The following is a 24,462-nucleotide window of genomic DNA, read 5'->3' as shown; positions in this document are numbered from 1 at the left end:
GATAACGTGTTATAAAATAAAGACAGTAAAGTAAGGACAAGTATAGAGAGAAACTGATATATTATTGAAACTTTAAACTTATGTACATAATGAACTGAAAACTCCTCTATTTATACAAGAAAGGAAGCAGCTACGAGGCTTTTCAGGAAGCAGCTGCAAGGCTTTTCTTTAGCTGCTTGTAAGCTGTATGCATGAGCTGCTTGCAACCTGTCTGTTTAATAAGAAGCTGCTGCAAATCATTTCATTGAGCTGCTTGCAACCTGCCTGCATCAGCTGCTTGTAGATAAACATCAACAGAGTACTAAATGGATAATAATCTTCTTCAGGAAGATTATCTATAGCGAAGTAATAAATGGACATCCACAGTATAATTATTTTTCATAACATTGTAATGTTTTTAAGGGTATTTTAGTTATTTCAATAAAATAACAACTTATTAGCACTTTTCTACCAAACACATCAAATGCTTATTATCACTTTCATCACTTTCAGGATGTTTATCCAAACACGTAAATGCTTATTTAAAAAATCAATTTCAGTACTTAAAAATACTTTTAAACACTTAAAACTTATCAACTATTTATCCGCTAATCCAAACGTGCTCTAAGTGAATTCAAACAATTGTGTAATCATTAATTTACTTAAGATATTACTCCTATTATTAATTTTAAAAAGTTGCATACTTAAGAACAATAAGAAAATACTTCTACACCAAAAGTAGTTTATTCATATCCAGTTCTCATGCGACTTCTCAAACACACACTAAGTGGAGAATAATCTTTTGATTGTGTTTTGTTAAGGAAAGAAGACAAAAATTGCTTCTTAACATGCACCATCGGCATAGAGTAGTTTGGCCCAAGGATGAAATGAAACCCTAGGCGGAGGAAAACAGGGAAGTGCAATGGCCACGTGTATTATGTAGGTCCCACAGGACTTATGTTATGCTCCCCACCAATATACACTAGAAAAAGAAAATATTAAGAAAGTTAAAGAAGAAGAAAAAGTGTAAATAAGTAACCCGACCCGCATAGAAAACCCAATAAGAAACAAAAGAAAGCATTCTACTCGATTCTCCCCAATCTTCTCTCTTCTAATAATAACTCATCCACACAATAACACGTAAAAGCCGATATATATAGTATCTCACAAAGTCGCAATAAACAGAAAATTTTTCATGATTTCCATTTATTCATTTTAGAGATAGAGATAGAGATAGAGATAGAGAGAGAAGAGATCGCATAAATAGCACATATAAATATATAAATCTTAATACAGAGGAATTCATTCAGTCTCTCCCCATTATATATATTAGCCATAGTCCCCATCAATTCCTCCATTTCTCTCTCTCCGCCACCCCCTTTAAGCTTCCTTTAACCTCCATATATTCTCATATCCTCTTTTGGGTGGGTTTTCAGTCACAGTGCAGCAGCTATTTTCTATAAGCATTCATTCAGATGAAGAAGGACGATTGGTTATGCGCTGCGTTATCCGATGATTCGGTGGTGGTGGAGCTGCTTTTCCGACTCAAACAACACCCATCTTCTTCTTCTTCTACATCTCAGTTGCGTAATAGTACTACTCCTCCGCCGCCGCATCCCACGACTACAGCGGCGGCGAAGGGTGGTTTGCATCTGACACTACCGTTGAGTGGTTGGGGTCACCGTCAGCCGAGGTCGAAGCCGTCATCTATGTCAGTTAAGAAAGCGTATACCACCACTACCAGGTGTAGCCCTATAACGCCGCTTTCCTGGAGCGGCGGCGCTGGTTCACCTAGTGACGACGGCTATGATGAGTCTAGCCGTCCACCGTCTTCCGATCTATCATCCGCCTTCAGATCCAAGGTTTGTATTCCCTTTTCTCACTCATCTCATCTTCCACCACTATAAAAATCGGCGGCCTAACATTCTCCTAATCGCCGCCGATTCCTCTCCCCCTGCAGCTGGCATCTCTACCTTTGTCAATTGCGTCCGAAGATTAAGATTCCGATTATGTAGTTGAACCTTCTCCATTTTCTGACACAGCTCTATGTTTGACCATTTACACCTCCGTCGTTATCCTTTTTTTCAGCTCACCGGTACTGAAGTCAGCTTCCCAGTCATCGGATCTGTGAAAGTGCCGTGTCTTTGACCGAACTACCCTTGATATGACGTAGGTGGGTGGGTGTGGAAATTCTTTTTTTTCTCTTCATATTTCGGGGAGTGAGTTTTTGAGGTCACTCTATGTTCATTGAGGAGACAATTCTTTTTTCCCTTTTCCTTTCCCAATACGTTTTTCTAGTGTAGCCGTAATGACCATTTTACCCCTTGTCAGCAACCTAATTTTCTTCAGTTTAGGCTTAGGAAATTTTGAAATATAGACTCAGTGAGTCAAACTCGTTGTTGTAACGTCGGTCCGATCCGCCGCCGCGCCATGGACGGACGCGGTGTCAGCTGTCACCTTTTATATCCTCTTTATTCTTTCAATTTTTTTATTTCGTCTCTTTTGGTGTATTTTGATTTATTTTCTCTATTTTTTATTTTTCGGGTTGCCCCGGAAGGCGATATCGGGTCGGTTAATTCACAGGCGGAGAAGTTGCAACGTTTCACGTGAGGAGGGTAAGTTCTAAGAAAGGGATGGAGAAAGATCACGTTTTTCCTCTTCTCCGCTCCTTTTCTTTTTCCTTCCCCTCCGTTACAATGACCAAATTACCCTCCTGTTCTGTTTTCACTTTTCTTGAATATTTTTTTTTCGGGGGAAGCCTTTTGATTTGATATTCCATTCAGATCTGATAAAGCTTCCCTCGAACAAAATGAACTTTGGACGCTTTTCTATTTGTCGTATACTACTAATATTAGTACTCTCTTCCTTTCGATTTATTTGAACTTATTTTTTTTTTAATTCGTATAAAAAATAATAACCTCTTTCTCTATTTGAAAACAATTTATATTTATGTAATAATTTATAATTACACAAAATATATATGATTTATTTTACACAATAAATTTAAAAATTTCTCTCTTTTCTTAAACTCCGTGACTAGTCAAACGGGCTCACATAGATTAAAACGGAGACAGAGGTAGTCATATATAAAAAAGAGATCTTTTTTCCTTGTGAAATGACGGAATTAACCTTTGGGTGATATTCAGAGTTTCGGGGAAAAGCCGTCTTCCTTGGATTTTTTTTTTCTCCTGTTTTTTCAGTTTTGGATTTTTATAAGGGAGCGTGAATTGGTTGGTTCTGCGAATTTGCGTATATAGATTTTACTACATAAAAGTTTGGTGGAAGTCAGTTGGTTTATGTTGAAAAGGGGTGTAAAGCTGGGTGTGGACCCCAAGACATTTGGTTACTTCCTAACTCTTCCTTAACCCAGCAGCATCTCTCCCCTTTTTCTTTCATTGTTGGGTTCTTTTTCTCCTTTTCCATAATTTTGGATTTTTGGGGGGTCAAACTAGTCTTTTTTTCCAGATCTTAAAGAAGTTGTGTAGCAAGAAAGTTGCCTATTGTAGATATACTTGTTTGTGAGTAATTAGTTCTGGGGCTTGTAAATTGGGATAGCATCTTCTCAGTAAAAGCAGATTGCATCCAAAGAGCATCTTCTCAGTAAAAGCAGATTGCATCCAAAGATTTTTTAAGTCAGACTATTACTTTATTTACTAATTTCCTTCCGATAACGATGCTAGTTATTATATGTATATATATTTATCTATTTTTGAAAGTTTTAATAGTATATATTGCGTTTAATTTAAGTCTCACTTTTTCTTTTCTCTACTTTTTTAATTTTTTCTCATTCTCGTTCTAATAAAACATTTTACACTTCTTAATTAATATTCCATTTTTTATTATTCTCCCGGTCTTTTTTTTTCCCCTTCTGTTGGGGTTCCTTTTTGGCCGGCCGATTAGGAATGAGATTTCTGGTAAAACATAGGCCGGACAAGGATGAGTAAAATGGGTAAAAAGTAAGAGAGATAGAAACTGGGTCGGATTTTAAGTCACATAAATGGACTCGTGTGATTATGAATGAGTCAGAAGTTGAATCCACAATATCTCTCACACACCCGCTGTACTTTCTAATACGTGTCCTCTTCCTATTGGCTTCTTCCATGCGAGATTCCGTCGCTTTTTCTTTTTCATCTCCTTTTGTTTTGTCTTTAGAATTGTTGAACAGTGTAAACCACATCATCCACATTGGGCTTACTTGGGCTGGGCCTACATTTATTTCTTATTTCTTTGGGTTAGATATAAGTGAGTGGTCCCATTTGTTGGATCTACGACTTGTTTTTGATATTGAGCAATATTCTTATCCTCTCTTGCCCAACAAGGAGCCTTAGCTACTGTGGTGTCTGTCCTCTGATTTTGTACTAAATTGTCATCTCTTTGTGTCAAATGTCCCTCTCTGGTCTAGTTGCTTAGGAAAAAAAAATCTAAGCTATTTATCTTTTGGGGTGCAATTTTATATTCAGTGATTAATGTTGATGACTCATGTTTTGCAGGGCACTTTCACTAATGAAACAAGTAATATTAGCAGCAGCAGTAGCAAAAGATCAAAGAAGAAGAGGGTAAGCATTACATTCAAACACAATTGTAATAGTTTTTCGTTGCAGCTAAAGTTAAACTCTTTCTCCTCGCATTCTTCTTATTGATCAAGCTTTTTATTACATTCTTTTAGCATACATTCACTGAACTTAAGGAGGAAGAGAACTTACTTCTTAAAGAGAGGGTACATTTAAAGAGGGTAAGCTCCGTTTTCTTTATCTTTTATTATCCAAAAACCGAAATTGCTTTGTCTAAAATGTGTTCTTTCTTGGCTTAACAGGAACTAGCATCCATTCATGTGACCCTCAATGAACAAAGAGCTAGGAGTGACAACTTTAAAAGAATCAAGGTTCATTTTTTGCCTTCATCGTCTGCATTTCATCTTTAGATTTGTTAATCCCTCTTCACGAGTAGATGCACTAAATTTTGGTCAACTTGTGTTGTGCAGTTTGATTTGAATCTACAAACCTCAAATGAAATGGCTGCTGAGTCAGCATCCAATCGATGCAACTTGCTAACCGACCGTGCTGATTCAGTCTCGTCAAGACACACCGTGGATGATGATGACCTGGTATCATCTGATTCGCGTCGAGTAGAAAACTCAACTGAGAATCAGAATAGAGGCTTTTTTCTACCTGATCTAAATGCAATGCCCTCAGAGGATGAAATTTGCACACTATGGAATTAGGCTTTGGTCAGAAGGAGGACAAACAACTGATGTTGTTGACCTTCTCAACCGAAACAACTAGCTGCGATAATCAGGGTATCAGCTTCTTGCACGAGCATGGGAGCTGTTTGTAAATTACAGGAAAGAGATCTTCTTCGGGCTGAGGCAAAGTCTCAGATGCAATGACTATTTTGCTGTTTGTTGACAGGCAAATTGGAAGCTGTTGAGTCTATGAAGAAGGTTTTTAAGGGTAGTATAGAGATCTTAACAGCTGATATGCAGAAACCTTCGAAATTTTTTGCAGATTTTTCCTGCTAGTTATTTTGTTCTCTTTTGTTTCCCCACATATATGTTACTGCCTTTTATTATCTGGGACATAAATGAATCGTTTATTCTTTTCCGGTATTCGTCTACACCTTATTTCACTACTTGCAGTTGAAAATCTGGGAAGAACTATAGTACTTTGTAAGGATCTGGGGAGGATAGTATGTACGCAGACTTACCCTTACCTTGGGGTAGAGAGATTGTTTTTGATAGATCCTCGGGTTAAGATGACAGTACTTTGTAAAACGTGCGGATAAAATATAGAACGCCCTCACTTCACCTCCGAGTAGGCCTTTATTCCCCAAGCTGATTTTGCGAAGTATTTACTTGTTGAGCTCTTTTCTTATAATTTCAGCTCTACCAAATTTAATTTTCATCAATTAAGAAGGAAATCCGTTATGTCTAATTTCCTAATAAACCATAGTCTTGTAAGGCAGCAGTATATGCATTTAATAAGGCACTATGTGTTTAAATATTGAAGTAATACTTAACTTTCTATTCTACTATAGAATGAGAATTTTCTAAGGCATTGTCAATTCCCTATAACTTTTGTTTGTTTAAAGCGGGGGAGTGAGGCGAAAGAGGACGAAAATGGCTAATTTACTTTATTCTGATGAAGTAATAACAAAAAATTATTTGGTAAAAAATGATATACTTTCTCCCGTCCAACACTGGAAGATTGAAAGATTAGTTAACGGTTTGACCACATTTCAACTCTTCTACTTGTTGAATGGGAAAAGTGATCGATACCCTTCCATGTTTATTTCTTCCAACTCCTCTTGGCACCTCAATAAAATATAGCATTTCTTCTCTTTGACTTATTTCTTTATCGCTTTTCTTTATACCCTTAGAAAAGTGTGCTTATATATTGTACTAGATTATAACAATTTAATATATAGTGCAACTTGTACACAGTAACAATTAACTAAGGAGGGGAAAATAAGGAAATTTCAAGGAATAGAAGATGATCTTTATTAGGGGTGAACGAAGAAAACTGATAAATCGTACCAAATCGGTAATCCGAGTCAAATCGAAAAACAAAACCTGATGTGATTTGGTATTGAAAAATAAAACCCGACCATAATTGGTTTGGTTTGGTTTTAACTAAAAAAAGTCATACCGAAACCAAACCAACCCGATAGTACATTTATATAATTTTTAAATATATTTTATACATATAAATATTTATTGTAATATATTTCATATATATTTCTTAAACTTTTTTACAGTTTTATCTTTTAACGTATTATTTCAAGTTTAGACTTAACATTCTTGAATGATAAATAAATTTTAAAGCTCATAAATGTAGTAACTCAAACAAAGTTCAAATCAATACTAATGCTAACAAAAGAAATTCAATTCAATACTAGGAATGACGATAGTGTTGGATAATTATTTTAGTTTTACATTGGTTTATAATGAAAATGCATAACTTAGTTTATCTTTTTCTTTAGTGCTTAGTTATGTAATTAATATTAGTACTTATTAGCTATACTTATTTTAGCATGACCTATATAGTATTTTTAGATTATGTTAATTTTTATTATGGCTTATTAATTAGCAATATTTATTTTATGTAATTTTGTTATTTTATTTTTGTTATTGAATATTTTAGTATAATGCTATGACTTATCTCATATTATTATATTAGTTTCTTGAAAAATACATTATATAGTTGTATGTTACTAGGATTTAAAGAAATATTTGGAGTACAAGTTACATATTTTATGCTATGAAGACTTTATCGGAAAAAAATTCGAAAAATAAAAAAAACCGAGATTGAAAAACCCGACTTTGTTGATTTGGTTTGATTTGGTTTATAAATTTAAAAACACGACATCATTGATTTGATTTGATAATTTAAAAATGCGAACCAACTCGCCCTAGTCCTTGTAACTCTCAAATGTTTCAGATCCGCAGTGTATGGGCTGGAAAGAGACCCGAATCACTGGCCGGGAAAACTGTACAAGAGCCGAGTGTTTGACCAGATTTTCAGCAAAACTTTATTCGGAAATCTTCTTTTTACCAAAATTTTCTGCAACACCAAAACTTGTTTGGATGATTGATTGTTAGAATTTTTAATCCGCTTCTGAAGAGGTTTTTTCGGGAAACAGCTTTACTGGTATTTTCAAATGTCAAAGGTATATGGAGTATATATTTTTAAAAACCAGAACCAAACAAACACACTCAGAAGATTGCAAACCTTCTCCAACACAGCTATCTGTAGGGATATCCACCCTGTTGGCGAGCGATGTTAAAGAAATTTAAAATTTCAACTAGAATGGGTAAAAAGAGAAGAAATTTACTTAAAGAAGTGTTGCAAGATTAATATTGAATTGAGACGAATTTAATAAAAATGTGGAATGGCTTCCAACTTATTTGGGATTGCGCCGCAATTATAGCAGTGTGAGGTGGTAGTTGGCAGATGACAACAACAATAACAATAACAATAAACCCAGTATAATTTCGCAAGTGAGGTATGAAGAGGATAGTGTGCACGCAGCCTTACCCATACCTTGTGCAAGTAGAGATGTTATTTCCGATAGATCCCCGGCTCAGGCCAACAAGTCGAAGCATAGCTGGTAGATGACAATGAAAAACTATCACGGGACTCCCTTTCCTGCCTATCTCCCTAACTATTATTGATAGAATAGCCTCCCAGTTCCGAAGCTTGAAATCCGGCCCCATATATTGCACCTCAGCACGACTCGTGCCTTCCCCTGACTGGACCATGTGTGACTCATATAGCATTTGTTTCAAGGCTTCGCACATATCATCAATTTCTTCAGCCATGAAGGCCTCTTCTTCTTCTTCTTCCACGTACTTTGGTTTGACAAATGATTGGGCGAGATGTGGAATGGGCTGGGACAAGACCCAACCATTTTCATTGCGCTTGTCAGCCTATGTTCTGTCGGCCCTATGTAGCTCGGAAGCCCAAACCAAAACACTTCTCATTGATGATTGGGGAAATGGGCTCAGTAATGCACTGCAGTGATACTCCGAGTCCTTTTCCGGGCTTGTACCCATTTCTAATCATTTGGGTGGCGACCATGACCGAAGCATTAGAAAAGCAAGGTTGAGGTAAATGGGGCCCCTTCTTCAAATTGGTCAGCGACCACAATTTCGAAAGCTTGGTACACAATATGCTCACTACCTTCCCTAGCTTCAAGATACGGGACTGAAGGGTCCCGGTAGATGGATTGCTCGTCTTCTCTATGGACAACAATCTCTTGATTATCATATTCAAACTTGACCATTTGGTGAAGAGTGGAAGGAACAGCTTCGGCAACATAAATCCATGGTCTACCCAGAAGGAAATTGTATGAGGTTTTCATGTCCAAAACTTGGAAGGTCACCTCAAAATCCACGGGACCAATAGTCAGAATCAGATCAATTTATCATATTGTTCTCTCTTGACCCCATCAAAAGCTCGCACACAAATGTTGTTAGCCCGAATTCTTTTTGTTCCAATCTCCATTCTCTGGAGTGTTGAGAGAGGGAAAATATCTACCCTAGACCCACCATCTAACATCACTCTTTTCACATATTAGCCTTCGCGTTTGACAGTCAGGTGGAGGACTTTGTTGTAGGCAGCTCCCTCTGGGGGCAAATCATCGCGGCTGAAGGAAATCTTATTGACCTCAAAAAATCTTTCGGCCATTCTTTCTAATTGTTCGACAGAAGTATCAACAGGGGGAGTGTTTTGAGGAGCACTTTCTGGTGTTCATCCGAACTCAACAACAAAGATAAGAGTGAGACCCGGGAAGGAGTCTTCCGGAGTTGATTCAATATTGAGTACTCTGAAGTTTTCATCTTTCTAAAGAACACTTTTCGCTTCCTTATTGCTTACAGGCTTCTTGGATGGCATCTGTTTTTCACTGTTCTGTTTGGACTTCTTTAGCTCTTCTGGGTTATGGTACCTCCTAGACTGATTCATCTCATTCACTTCCCCCATAATTTCTTTTCCTTTGTACGTAACCACGGTTCTGTTGTAGTTCTAAGGGACTGCGGTAGGATCTTTCATAGGACTCTGTGGTGCGGGACTGATAACCATGGGCTCAGTCAGTCTTGGTGAAATTACTGGCCCCCGCACCACGTATGTCCCATTTGGTACATATAGTCTTGGCACATTCAATGCAGCTTTCCTTTCATCGAACTTCTTGGGAGTGCTGAGGATAAGTTGTTCTTTTCTCGGGGTCTATGGAACATAAAGAACCACGTTCTCGGCAGGTGCTGACCTAGTTTTTATTTTAATGGACTGAGTAACTGGAGCTACTTTCTTTTTGGTTTTGGCCGATTTTGCCGCTACTTTAGGTCTTGCCTCTGAATTGGCGATGGCAACAATGGCCTTCAATTCCGGGTCAAACTCTTTGTCATCACAAATCATACCAATGACCGGCCCATTATTGCGAGCAGGTAATGGATTGTTGGTCACATTAGGGAACTGCTCGTCCCTCAGCACAATTCTTTTTACTTCGATTAGGGCTTCGACCGCCCTTTTGAGGGCCCAACAATCTTCTGTGTCATGGCCTTCCATTCCCGAATGGTATGCACACCTGGCACCCGCCCTGTATGATAGAGACTCGGGATTATGCCGATTGGGAGCCACATATTGCAATAGACCCAGTTGTATTAACTTATACAGACGACTGGAGTAAGATTCACCAATGGGGGTGAAATTGTTTTGTCTGGGAGGCACTCGAGGGCATGGATCCTACTAGTGTGCATTTTGTGGTAGGCGAGGATTATATGAAGCTTGGTAAGGATAGCTATTTCTGGGAGGTGGAGTTTGGGTTTGGTTGCAGTGCTGCTGGGGCCGTGTGTAGGGCTGGGCATTCATCACCGCATAATAAGGCGGTGCCATGACATAAGCATCATCTTGATGTGGGTAATAGTGTTATGGGGTTCTTGGTGGCATATAAGAATGGTCAAATGATCGGCGAGACCCCCTTGAACTCGAAGCCATCATGGCCCCCTCCTCTCTCTTTTTGAGATTAGCCAAACCCCCTAAACCATTATGGATGGCTTGTGATGTAGATTTCATAGCGGCTTGACTCAAGATCTGTCCTGTTTTTATACCGTTCTCTACCATCTCCCCAATCTTGATAGCCTCAGTGAATGGCTCCCATAACGGACATCATATTCTGGAAGTAATCAGCCTCTTGGGCCTGTAGGAAAACTGTAACCATTTCTGTTTCGTCCATTTGCTCGCGATTTTCTTTTTCAAATTGGACAAGGAGTTTCTGTCGGGAGCGATGTCCATATTATACTGGAATTATCGGACAAAATCTTGGACCAAATCGTCCCATATATGCCAATGGTTGATTTCTTGATCTATGTACCACTCTGAGGCGATTCATGTTAAGCTTTCTCCGAAGTAGGACATCAGAAGCTCTTCTTTTCCACCAGCCCCTCTTAGCTGATTGCAGTATCTCTTTAAATGGTGATTGGGTCTCCGTGCCCATCATACTTTTTATCTTTCGAGCCATTTCTTCCTGCTCAAAATTTTTAATTCTTCTTTCTTGCTCAATCGGAGACTCATATTGTGGCTGTTGGGCATACGCGTCTGGAGTGACATGAGTCATATCGGGTTAAAATTGCGGACCTTGGAAGGTGAACGTTTGAGGTTCAAAGCATGGCCTAGGCACAATTGGTTGTGCCATGGTGAAAACCGGTGGTGCGAAGAACAATGTTGAAGATGCCCCGAAAAATGGTGCCTGGGGGCAAACCACAAAAGGCATACCAGTAAAGTTGTATGACATTGTAGGGTACCCACACGGGATAAATGGGTTGGTTATAGGGATGTTGGTGGTTCCACTCGTCCTTGGGGTCAGCTCGGGGAATCCAGGAATTCCACTTGGCGGTTCCCTACCATTAGACCAAGCGTCCCATATTTCCAGCATGTGGAGACACATCATCTTATTTTCTTCGACGGTTGCCAATTCAAGTTGTGAAATAGCTAGTTCAGGGCTATCCTTAGGATTAATAATGCGGAGATTGCTTTCTGAGGCCATTGGAACCCTTCCTTTAGATCTTGTAAAATAGGGGTGAGAAACCAGATTACCGACAAAATTAACCACCTGAACAGAACCTGGCTTATTTGCACACACAACAACCTTGTCAGTTTTGAGACATTTAACATATAGGGAATCACACATTGGGGATGCAATGCACCTGAACAGTTAAACGCTTTTAAAATATTTATTGCAATGGCTGCGTGTTTCAACCCGACTTTCACTATCTCTTTTTCACTCTGCAATTCTTTTCTTTCATTTCCACTCTCTCTTTCTCTTCTATTTTGTCATTCCTGGTTTTCTCTTTCATTTTTATCACACTTTCTTCCTTTTCTTTTACTTATTGTCTCTCAATTTTCTCTCTTTTTGTTGATTTTCACTCTAATTAATTATGGCTATGATCGCATCCGATGGGGATTGCCTGCATATCATGATACCGCATGCATCAGACTATTACGTAGTTCAGGGAAATAAATACAAAATAAAAGCAAATAAAATTTTTGGGGTTTTTCAATATTTCATTAATGAAAATCTTTTTGGTTTTTTCATTACAAAATCTCGAAGATATTGATAACTAACTTAAAAAGGAAAACATAGTCATGCACTTTTCGCCTCAGGTTGCTTATGAATTGTTTCGTCCCTTTCACTTCTTACCGGCATCTTAACGGCTATTTTCATTTCCCGGAGTTTAGCTCGGAGGGCTTCATTTTCCCAGGCTAACCTTTTCTTTTCTCCCTCATCTTCAACGGCTTGCGACCCACTTTCAAATTTTCATTCCCCGGTTTTCTTCTTCAAATTGGACAAGGAGTTTCTGTCGGGAGCGATGTCCATATTATAGTGGAATTATCGGACAAAATCTTAGGCCAAATCATCCCATATGTGCCAGTGGCTGATTTCTTGATCCATGTACCACTCTGAGGCGATTCCTGTTAAGCTTTCTTCGTAGTAGGCCATCAGAAGCTCTTCTTTTCCACCAACCCCTCTCAGCTGATTGCAGTATCTCCTTAAATGGGCGATTGGGTCTCCGTGCCCATCATACTTTTTGAACTTCGGCATTTTGAAACCAGCAGGTAAATGAACATTGGGAAACATTCACAAGTCTGAATAGGAAATACTTTTTGGCCACTCAGGCCTTGCATATTTCTAAGCTCTGTTCCAAGTTTTTCATATTCCAAGCCATTTCTTCATGCTCGAGATTTTTAACTGTTCTTTGTTGCTCAATCGAAAACTCATACTGTGTCTGTTGTGCGTACAAGTCCAGAGTGACATGATTCTTATCAGGTTGAAATTGCGGACCTTGGAAGGTGAATGTTGGGGGTTGAAAGCATGTCCTGGACATAGTTGGTTGTGCCATGGGGAAAACCAGTGTTGTGGAGAACAATGTTGAAGGTGCCCTGGAAAACGGTGCCTGGGGGCGAACCACATAAGGCATACCGGTAAAGTTGTATGATATTGTAGGGTATCCACACGGGATAAATGGGTTGGTTATAGGGATGTTGGTGGTTCCACTCGTCCTTGAGATCAGCTCGGGGAATCCAGGAATTGCAATTTGCAGTTCCCTACCATTAGACCAAGCGTCCCATATTTCCAGCATGCGGAGATGCAACATTTTATTTTCTTTGATGGTTGCCGATTTAGGTTGTGAAATAGCCAGTTTAGGGCTATCCTCAGGATTAATAATGCGGAGATTTCTTTCTGAGGCCATTGGAACCCTTCCTTTGGATCTTGTAAAATAGGGGTGAGAAGCCAGATTACCGACAAAACCAACCACCTGAACAGAACCTGGCTTATTTCCACACACAACATCCTTGTCAGTTTTGAGACATTTAACAGATAGGAAATCTCACATTGGGGATGCAATGCACCTGAACAGTTAAACGCTTCTAAAATGTTTTGCAACGGTTGCATGTTTCATCCCGACTTTCACTATCTCTTTTTCTCTCTGTAATTCTTTTCTTTCGTTTCCACTCTCTTTTTCTCTTATGTTTTGTCATTCCTTGTTTTCGCTTTCGTTTTTATCATACTTTATTCCTTTTATTTTACTTATTGTCTCTCAATTTTCTCTCTTTTTTGTTGATATTCACTCAAATTAATTATGGCTATGATCGCATACTATGGGGATTGCCTATGTATCATGATGCCGCATGAATCAGACCATTACGTAGTTCAGGGGAATAAATTCAAAATGAAAGCAAAGAAATATTTTGGGGTTTTTCAATATTTCATTAATGAAAATCTTTTTGGTTTTTTCATTACAAAGACTCGAAGATATTGTTAACTAACTTAAAAAGGAAAACATATAGACACAAAACAAACAACAACATACTCGACATGGATGAAAGGACAAACAGACTCGATGCGAAAAAAGTAAAATATAGACTCAAAGACTGAACAATCAAGAACACAGATGGGACTCAAATGTTATTTCAGGGGCTCGCGGGACATCAGTCGGTCTGGACGCGTGCCCGATTTTGCCAAATCTTTTTCGGCCTTTGTCAGGTCGGCCGCATAGTCATGCACTTTTTGCCTCAGGTTGCTTATGATTTTTTCGTACCTTTCACTCCTTATCGGCGTCTTAGTGGCTATTTTCATTTCCCGGAGTTGAGCTCGGAGGGCTTCATTTTCCCGTGCTAATATTTTCTTTTCTCCCACATCTTCAGCGTCTTGCAACCCACTTTCAAATTTGATGGTTCTGACCTGATGCTCTAGTTGGCTGATGGTGATCCTAAATTCTTTCTCTTTGGCTAACCAGACCCACTGTTCTTGTGCCCCGTCAGTGAATTTTTGGACATGAGGCCTTTTGGCGGGCTGTTCCGGCTCTTGATCAACCCGCTCTCTCTTACCATACCATGTTGTGTAGTTAAACTCTACCTCACCAGATGATAAATCCTGCACCTGAGTCTGTGGCTCCAGAAACCTACATTGATGCCAAACCTGGCGAACCTTTTCTTCCGGAAATGCAGCCCCTAGGCGTAGCTCAATAGCCTACACACTCAGATCTTCGTCATAAGGGACTGTTTGATACCTTCCCAACTGGCATAGAACCTGATGTGGAGCATATGGCTGAATACTCCGAAGACTCATCAATAAAAGAAAGCACACATCGGCAGACATGTATATAACTTCGTTGACCGGAAGCCAACTGAAAGTCAAACTCAATTTGCTTTGTGGTTAAAGAACCTAGATAGATGTGTGAACCATGATTCAGTACCTTCTGGCAACTCATAGCCATTTACCTTGTTTTCGTACTCTTCGATGCACCTGAGTTTGGTTAATTCGTAGTTCATGTATCTTGTGCGATGACAGAGATGTTCCACCAGCCAGATTTGCAAAAGCAGATTACAACCCTCAAAGAATTTTGCACCAGCTCGACAGGCAGTTAGAGCTCGATAGATCTCTGCGAGAATCATCAGCACAAGAGTATTGTTGGCCTTTTTGACCAAAATGTCAGCCACCCCTGTAACTCCCAACTCTATGTGTCCGTCATTCCTTGGGCATATCAGAGTGCCTAAGAATGCGACTACGAAGGCTAAACCTCTGCGTGATTCCCACTTGTTTCTCTTCCCTTGGTGACTCAAACCAGTGTCTAGAGCTTCAAATCCGTGAGGTTCCCCATACCGGCTATACAAAAAGTGGAATGTACAGTAACCTTCGGCCAAACTTTCACTTTTAACTTGCTGGTCAATTCTCACAAGGTCTAAAAATTTGTGAGGGGTCACAGTTCTGGGTGCTACTGGATATTGATGCCTAAGACTCCCGTCAAAACCGGCATAACCTGCTATCTCCTCCAGCATATGAGTCATTTCAAAATCTGAGAAGTGAAAAACATTGTGTGCTAGGTCCCAGAATGGTATCAGTGCCTCAATTAGATCAATCCTGGGCTTATTCTTCAGAAGACAGGTGAGCCCACCTAATGCCTTAGTCACAGAATGCTTGCTGACCTCCCCCAGGTCATTCCACCACATGTGGAGTCTTAGGAGAATCTCATCCACAACCCGAAAAGGTAAATTCTCAACGGTGCTCATTATGCACGCAAAGTGGCTAATTTTAAAAATTTAGTTCAATAACCTCAGTAACAAAATAGGAGTTGTTTTTGCAAATAAGGCCCTTCAGCGCTTGAAGAAAGTTTTTAGGGTTGTTTCTGCCAAATGGTGTTGATTATATGGGAAGAACTGACTTGGATTTACATTATGACTATTCTTGTTAAAATAGCCTTCCGGCGTCCCAGGAGAACGTTTTAAGGTTATTTTGACAAGAACGGCCCAGGGTGATGACCATGTTTCAAAAAGGTTCTTATTTTGGTCAATTTTACAAAAAATGAGGCCGGACCTGATAAGGGTTGCCTACGTATCTCACATTCGGTGATAATCAGACCCGCGTAGTTCGGTAAGTGTTGACACAACAAGAAAAACATGACTTTTTGAAAACATTTGACTTATTTTGAAATGCTTTTCTTTTTTTCTTTTTTCTCAAAATTTCGGCAGGGTTTCGGGACTTTTGAAATACTTGGATTTTCAGACTTGGGTAAATTTTTTGTCTTACCTCACTCTTGGTTTTTTTTTGGTTTCCTTTCCCTATTCTAGAATCCGGACAACATGCAAGCCGAAGAAAACATATGCACAAGTAGCACGTAAAAATGCTTAGGATGGTCTTTTATATTGGGTACACCTGTCCTAGATGGACCCAACCCCTGTGTTGAGTCCCCAAAGTCAAATACACGTGATACAAACAAACGTTCCTACTAGGGATCCAGAATGAGGCTATGTTATTCTCGGTTTAAATTCTGGGTGTGTTGTTCTAGATCTAGCTTACCCGAGCGGACAACCCGAGCGGACAGCTCGAGCCGAGGGGGGGGCAGCGTACTGGGAATACAAAAGCTTCACCGGCTTTGCAACTTGTCCAATCCTCATTCTAAAATTAGGGGTATGACTCTAAAAGAAAAGAAGCCACGCGAAGCGCATGCTTCCCAGAAGATTTAGAAGACTAAAAGAGAAGAAGGGTGTCGTAACAATTTTATATTCAGTTCAAACAATATCAAAGTAGTAAAAAGCAGCATTTAGCACATTAGTCTCAAACGCGTAAATAATCAAATAATAAATAAAAGGCAAGTATAACAGTTATTCTAAGCTCAAATTCTGAACCTGAACCAGAAATTCTGGGTTCGATTCACCAACAGAGTCGCCAGAGTTGTCACGCCTCCTTTTTCCGAAGAATAGGGAATTTTTTCAATTAAAGTGACATTATTCGAAATGAGATTATTTATTTAATTTAGAGTTGCCATGTGAAATAATTATTATGGTGTCCCAAGTCACCAGTTTATTTTAGAATCCCAAATCGAGGAAATTGACTCTATTTATTGTCTGCGAACACAGAAGACCAGATAAGAAATTTTGTTAACTCGGGAGAAGGTGTGAGGCACTCCCGAGTTCCATGATTTTAGCACGACCATTTAACAAATTACACTTGGCTTAAATGTCTAATTATTACAAGTTTATGAACCTATTGTGCATTTTATCTTTTACCGCTTTTAAAATTTACGGAATTTGTTTGAACAAGTCGCGATGTCGTGCATTCATTGGTTTTGTACATATTGCGAATTGCGTCACGTAAAAAACACCTGCGACTTACAACATGTTTATTATTATTATTATTTGAAGTTATGATCAAGTCGTGTGAAACACACACTTAAATTGGGGTTTACGTATTGACTATGCCACGAGAACCGTATCCATAGTCGCGATGATTTATTTAAACCTGCCTAAAGCAAACTATGAATGTTTATGAGTTTGAATATTCAGATTTAGAATTATCAAGAAGGTCCAAAATATTGTGGGAGTTCAAAGGATTGTTTTTGCAATTGGCCGAATTCTAAACAAACCAGTGCCTTCAACATTCCATTCCTTTGAGGAGATAATTTGGTGGATCATTATTTGCTGTGGCTATAGTCCCATGAGTTGGGCTTCGTTAAAGCCCTGTTCATATTCAAAGAAATGAGCTTTATGTAAGGGACTCAACCAAGCTCCATATGGGCTTCCACTAATTGATCCCAAGACCGATAAGACAAATGAATGGGCCATAGTGAAAGGCGACATTATCTGATCCCTAAAGGCTTCACATGTGGGAATCGATTGTATGAATAAACATGATTTATATGAGCGGATCTTCACATATTCAGCTAACAATAATGTCACATAATTGGTCTTACTGGTATTTGGAAGCAATCATCCATAATGAACTTACACTTTTAGTTAAAATAATCATAAATAGACAGTACAAATTATCCAAATTTATACCTGACCGAAATTTAAAAATAAAGAATATATACATCAATTCTGAGTACTCATATAATACTCTAATGATTTACAGCCATCTTCAAACTCTCTTTTCATACAAATCTAGAGAAAATTCATTGCTCCATGATTGCTATTAATATTCGATTCAAGTTTAAAACTCAAGGGTGCTTCAAATGGAAACTCCATTGAACATTCGAATCACAGAGAAGTAGCTCTAAGAAAATCTGCAGAAACTAAATGAAGATTCAACGAATGAAAAACATGTAGTTAAGCATGGAATGATTAGATAACTAATAATAGGGCTCCTAATTTTAATGTCGAAACTAAGTACTTTACATAAGTATCATATTTCGAATTACTTGCTAGTTTTAATCACACTCCAAATTGATGCAAAATCACATTCATTACATATTGATGGCAGAAATCGAGAGCTAAACTAATTCACAGAAGTGAAGTAAAGAGTCAACAGTACTACATATTCAAACAAAGGCATAATACAAAGGAGTTTGAAACTTACCTAATCAAACACTAAAATAACTGAAATGAGCCAAATAAAGGCAGAAATAGATGAATGGAGTTCAACAAGTCCAGAAAATAAATCCAGCAGCTACACAACTCCTTTACAGCTTTAAATACCAATGAAATCCCATAAACACGATGAAACAGAGAAAAATAGAAATCGAACTTGCTTTTAAATCCACTCTTGGTCCCTGTTTTGATTTCGTTTTGAATCTCTTTTTTTAGTTTTGATCTGACTTTGAATTCCAGAAAATTGTTTCAGCTTTTCTAGGGTGAGACCAAAAAATTAGAGTGAAAAATCAGTAAAAGGCAAGCTCTGAAAATGTAATGAATTCCCTGTCCCGTGAGGGAGTGTGTGTGAGCCTTTTATGCAGAAATATCATATAATCTCTAGGAGAATCTGCCAGCTAAAAAATAGGAAAGAAGCATCATTTTTAACTGTTTTTTGGACAGTTGTCCATTCATATTATTTCTTCTTCATTTTACAATCTTTTTTTACTCTTCTATATTTCCCCATTTCACCCCAAATTTGACTTAATTCTTTTGTCCTATTGCATTTTAACCTCTTCTACTCTATTCTAGAACATCCTTAACAAATAACAGAAAGATTCTTTTAAAATTAATCTTCCAATTGACCCCCTTAAGTCTGGTAAATTACATTTAACCACTGAACAGGTTCGCCAAATTAATCTCCACACCCTTTGTGATCTAGTTGTTTGACTAAAGCAGGCCCAATTTTCCTTAATGCTAAACCAAAATTATTAATCAAGCTCAAACTTAACATAGCGAACTAAATGAACAATTTTAGATTCTATGTAATCAACTAAACTAATCATGCAATTGGCTAATACTAAAAAAATGACATCAAATAGAGAGTAATGGACTCGACTAATTATGCAATACCTAAGATGATAATTAATTATCGATTAAACTAGTCTTGTTGGAAATCAAAAAGAAACTAAGAAGAGGAAGACGAGGGAGTACCTACTAAACACCAGTACGACAGCCGGCCAATAATGTGGAAAATTTGGACCTCTCGTCGGTCAAAGGCAAATTGGCCGGACTCTGGTGGCCGTGAGATGAACCAAGATACTAACATCAATCGATCGCTCTCATCAAGAGCAATCAATTGATGTAGGTTTCGAGTTCAAATGGGCCGAGATTGGGGAGAAATAAAAAAAGAACAAATTTAGGGATCTTTTCAAGATTTTTGGATCTGAAATTCGAAAGATTTGGGAAAAGTAATGGTAGATTAGGGTTAATGAGAGTCTTGGGACTAAAGGGTGATGATTTGAGGGAGATCAGTGGTGGTGTCGCCGCAAAGTGATTTACAGTGAGTGGTGGCTGAAGGAGAGAAGATGAGAGAGGGAGATGAGAGAATGAAATGGGCTTTAGGGTTTGGGCGTAAATTCTAGATTGTTTTATGTGGGAAGGTTGATGAGTTCCGAACCGTTAGATTAGGACTTGATGAACGGTGGGAATGAAATCGGGATTAAACGGGGTCGTTTTGGTTTATGGGGAAAAACCAGATAATGGGAGTGGGTTGGACGTGTTTGAGTTGGCATTGGGCCTACAAAATTGGCCCAGCAAGCCTATCCTCTTTCCTTCTTTATTTCATTTTCAATTTTGAAAACTTATTTAATACTCTAATTATACATATTTTGAACCTACAATTAAACAAATTAATTAGCTAAATTTGTGAATTAATTCAAAATTCTAAATAGTTAAAACCAAAACAAAATCCTTCTAACTAAAATGACTAATGATTTTTTTTATATATTCTAGAAATGCAATTAACATGTGATTAAGATCTAAAGAATGCAAAGAAAAAAATAATTTTGTTATTTCCATAATTTGCAATTCTACTAAATATGCTAAAGACACAAATAAATGCCAAACAAATAAAAAGTAAAAAATAAAGAAAAATTCCTAAAATTCCCTAAAGGCAATTAACTATTTTAGAGTATTTTAGGCATGGGGCAAAAATCACATACTCACAGCTGCCCCTCTTTACTCGAGAACATGAAGAGTTTTCGGGCAAAGATAAAATGAGCAATTATGAGCAATTTTGCCCGTTTGACACTCCATGGGAAGCATTTTGAAAAGTTTTGACCGAACCTTGGCTATAAAGGAATCAGGTAAGTGTAATTCTGAAAATTTCTGTAGCTGGGACTACCGGGGAGCTGTGATTTCACTACTGTTGTTGTTGTTACTACTGTTACTTCTTGCTGAACTCCTTATTACACCAAAATCAAAATCAAAAGAAACTAGACAAGCCTATCAACTATGAGTTACAAGATTCATATCTATAAGTCTTCTGAAACTTGATCTTGGGCCTTGACTGGTTTTTCATGCAGACTCTGATCTGAACCTTGATGCTTGCTAGCTGCAGGTGCGGATTCATCCTTCTACGGCTTCTTCTGATGAAGACGGGAAATGCAATGCTTGTTACTTCAGTCATGTCTTGAGCAGTCCGCATCTTCTCATCCGCTTCTGCATTTTGGAGTCACCTCTTTTCTTTTCTTTATTTTGGATTGAGACGTCTTCTTTTGGTCATTTCGATCCCCGCGCCTCGAGGTAAAACTTGCTCAGACAACAAAACAAACAAATAAACAAATGAAATTTTTCTGCCCCCGTTTTCACTAGAAAAATTTCGTGAGTTATTCGTAACAAAAATATATGCTACTTCATTATTGAAAGCAACAAAAGGTCGGAAATGGTGTACCCAGATAAACGTGATTCTTTGGGAATGGTGTACCTTGATTGTCTAAATGATACTTTAACTAAGGATTGGTGTACCTTATGTTGGAAAATATCAAGTAGGGAGTGGAGACACTCTGTCTAAAATAAAATCAACTAGGGAGTGGAGACCCTATGTCTAAAATAAAATCAACTAGGGAGTGGAGACCCTATGTTGGAAAAGGAAACTAGGGAATGGAGACTCTATGTTTTAAATAACATCAACTAGGGAGTGGAGACCCTATGTTTTAAATAACATCAACTAGGGAGTGGAGACCCTATGTCTAAAATAAAATCAACTAGGGAGTGGAGACCCTATGTTGGAAAAGGAGACTAGGGAGTGGAGACCCTATGTCTAAAGATAACATCAACTAGGGAGTGAAGACCCTATGTTGGAAAAGAGATCAGGGAGTGGAAACCCTATGTCTAAAATAAAATCAACTAGGGAATGGAGACCCTATGTTGGAAAATAAGACAAGGGAATGGAGACCCTGTGTTAAAAATAACATCAACTAAGGATTGGAGACCTTATGTTAGAAAAGAAGATTAGGGAGTGGAGACCCTATATTGGAAAAGAGACTAGGGAGTGGAGACCCTCTATCTAAAATAACATCAACTAGGGAGTGGAGACCCTATGTTGGAAAAGAAGACAAGGGAGTGGAGACCCTATGTCTAAAATAAAATCAACTAGGGAGTGGAGATCCTATGTTGGAAAAGAGACTAGGGAGTGGAGACCCTATGTCTAAAATAAAATCAAATAGGGAGTGGATACCCGATGTTAGAAAATCATCAACTAGGTAGTGGAGACCCTATGTTTGAAAAGAGACTAGGGAGTGGAGACCCTATGTCTAAAATATCATTAACTAGGGAGTGGAGACCATATGTCTAAAATAAACATCAACTAGGGAGTGGAGACCCTATATTGGAAAACAAGAGTAGGGAGTGTAGACCCTATGTCTAAAATAAAATTAACTAGGAAGTGGAGACCCTATGTTGGAAAAGGAGACTAGGGAGTGGATACCCTATGTCTAAAATAAACATCAACTAGGGAGTGGAGACCCTACGTCATAAAAGAAGGCTAGGGAGTGGAGACCCTATGTCTAAAATAAAATCAACTAGGGAGTGGAAACCCTATATTGGAAAAGGAGACTAGGGAGTGGAGATCCTATGTCTAAAATAAAATCAACTAGGTAGTGGAGACCCTATGTTGGAAAAAGTGACTAGGGAGTGGAGACCCTATGTCTACAATAAAATCAACTAGGGAGTGGAGACCCTATGTTGGAAAAGGAGACTAGGGAGTGGAGACCCTATATCTAAAAATAACATAAACTAGGGAGTGGAGACCCTATGTTGGAAAAGGATAATAGGGAGTGGAGACCCCATGTCTAAAAATAACATCAACTATGGAGTGGAGACCCTATGTTGGAAAAGAGACTAGGGAGTGGAGACCCTATGTTTAAATAAAATCAACTAGGGAGTGGAGACCCTATGTCTAAAATAAAATCAACTAGGGAGTGGAGACCCTATGTTGGAAAAGGAGACTAGGGAGTGGAGACCCTATGTCTAAAATAAAATCAACTAAGGAGTGAAGACCGTATGTTGGAAAGGAGACTAGGGATTGGAGACCCTATGTCTAAAATAAAATCAACTAGGGAGTGGAGACCCTATGTTGGAAAGGAATACTAGGGAGTGGAGACCCTATGTCTAAAATAAAATCAACTAGGGAGTGGAGATCTTATGTTGGATAACACAACTAGGGATTGGTGTACGCTATACTACCCTGATTTTGAACTTTCTTTCTTTTTTCTTTTTTTTTTCTAAGAGAATGAGTAAAATGCGGGAAAGAATTTTGGGAAGACTTCCCTTTTTGGATTTGTTGCTGCTGTAGAGCTGTTTCTAGCTCCCGCACATTTTCTTTTTGGTTGCACCTGCTTCTTGCAAGGTTGCTTTTAAATTGCACCTGTTTCCTGTTTTTCAAATAAAAAATAATTGTTAGTTTGAAATGGTGGTTGGTTTTGCGGCCTTGAGTGTTTAAGTCACTTGATCTCGGCCGGCTTCTTAGATGATAATTTCACCTGCAACTGTTGTTTCTTGAATACCGATTGCATTTCTGGCCCCGGAGAACCTTTGGCTTTTCCAAAACTTTACCATGACGGTTGGTCGCGTGGGACTTAACCTTTTTCGACTTTATTTTGCCTTTGTAAGCCTTTCATTTCTGACTTCTTTCCTCCAATTTTAATTTCAGAGCATTGGGAAACCCTAGGCTTTTCAAACCTTGGCATGATGGTTAGCCACCTGGGACTCAACCTTTTCAACTTCATTTCGCGCTTGTAGGCACTTCAATTTGATTTCCTTCTTTCGAGAGTTTTCGATTTCGAAGCATCAGCCTCCATGGCCAGTCGCCCAGTCGGGGTTAACGTGATGCCCCTGCCGAGGCTGGGTGCCTTTTTGCATATTGGTTTGTATCAAACGATAGCCCTATAATCAGTCTTGACATCCCTTCTTTGCCTTAATTTTTGGAACAAGGTTAGACCGAAAAGGATTCAAAGAAAAACAAGCAATGGAATGAAAAATGAATTTAAACAAGAGATGTCCCTTTTGGGGAACGGAAAGAAGGACTTAACTGGGAGTACATGCGAACTTCAATGAACATGACATGCCTTTTGGACTGGATGCTTGATCCGTGTAAATCGTCCGACTCTCAGAAACGCATCACAATTTTGCCTTGGAATCGAGAAACCTTGCCAGGACCGAGTCAATACCAATGGCTGTGAAGATCCTCTTTTCGATTAGTAGTGCCTTTTGCAGGTATTCACTAGCTGACCTCTCTCATTTCTCTTCTCACCATCGCCTTATAGCGCTCTTTGCGAGTTTTCACTAACAAGACTCTCTCTTTTGTTTCTTTTTTTTTTTTTTTTAATTTCTGTTCTTTTTTTCATTTTTCCTCTTTTTTTTTCAATAATAACTTCCAGGTTCCAAAGATGGTATTCAAAGAAAGGGAATCATCTCAACGGGTTTGCAAAGGGTTGATAGTGTTTGGATAGCGAGAAAGAAGGCCTTCGTCATCCTAATCAGAGCATACTAAAGCTTGTGAAAAAGGATCAAACATAATACCTTTTGACCGCATCTGCATTGACAACTGTGTCGGGGACATTTCCTTCGATGTCTCCCAAATACAGCGCTCCCTTCGGAAACATTCTTCTTATAATGTACGGACCTTTCGAGTTTGTAGCAAATTTTCCTTTGGCTTCTTCATGATGCAGGAGAATACGTATAAGAACGAGTTGCCCCACTTCAAATATTCTAGGCCGCACTTTATTGTTGTAGGCGTGGGCCATTCTTTGTTGGTACAACTGCCCGTGGCAAACTGCGGTCATCCGCTTTTCATCAATCA

The 24,462-nt window shown here is 38.7% G+C and overlaps 1 protein-coding gene across 1 annotated transcript; it reads left to right on the top strand.

Moving 5' to 3' along the window:
- The first annotated feature begins 1,145 nt into the window (after positions 1 to 1,145).
- On the top strand, positions 1,146 to 5,584 carry LOC107831014 (uncharacterized). The gene is made up of 5 exons (XM_016658726.2): positions 1,146 to 1,841; positions 4,470 to 4,535; positions 4,646 to 4,711; positions 4,793 to 4,861; positions 4,961 to 5,584. Exons 1-5 carry the CDS (start codon positions 1,455 to 1,457, stop codon positions 5,198 to 5,200), a joined length of 828 nt encoding a protein of 275 aa, XP_016514212.1. The 5' UTR covers positions 1,146 to 1,454; the 3' UTR covers positions 5,201 to 5,584.
- The last annotated feature ends 18,878 nt before the right edge of the window (positions 5,585 to 24,462 follow it).

This window comes from Nicotiana tabacum, chromosome 23 (assembly GCF_000715075.1).
Source record: "Nicotiana tabacum cultivar K326 chromosome 23, ASM71507v2, whole genome shotgun sequence".
Lineage (NCBI taxonomy): Eukaryota > Viridiplantae > Streptophyta > Magnoliopsida > Solanales > Solanaceae > Nicotiana > Nicotiana tabacum.
This window is presented reverse-complemented; position numbering and strand designations above follow the sequence as displayed.

Bases quoted from the DNA above. Each gene is read 5' to 3' on its own strand.
- LOC107831014 (XM_016658726.2), top strand. From the start codon at position 1,455: ATGAAGAAGGACGATTGGTTATGCGCTGCGTTATCCGATGATTCGGTG. The intron at 1,842-4,469 runs GTTTGTATTCCC...CATGTTTTGCAG, and splicing joins CATCCGCCTTCAGATCCAAG to GGCACTTTCACTAATGAAAC. The intron at 4,862-4,960 runs GTTCATTTTTTG...TGTGTTGTGCAG, and splicing joins ACAACTTTAAAAGAATCAAG to TTTGATTTGAATCTACAAAC.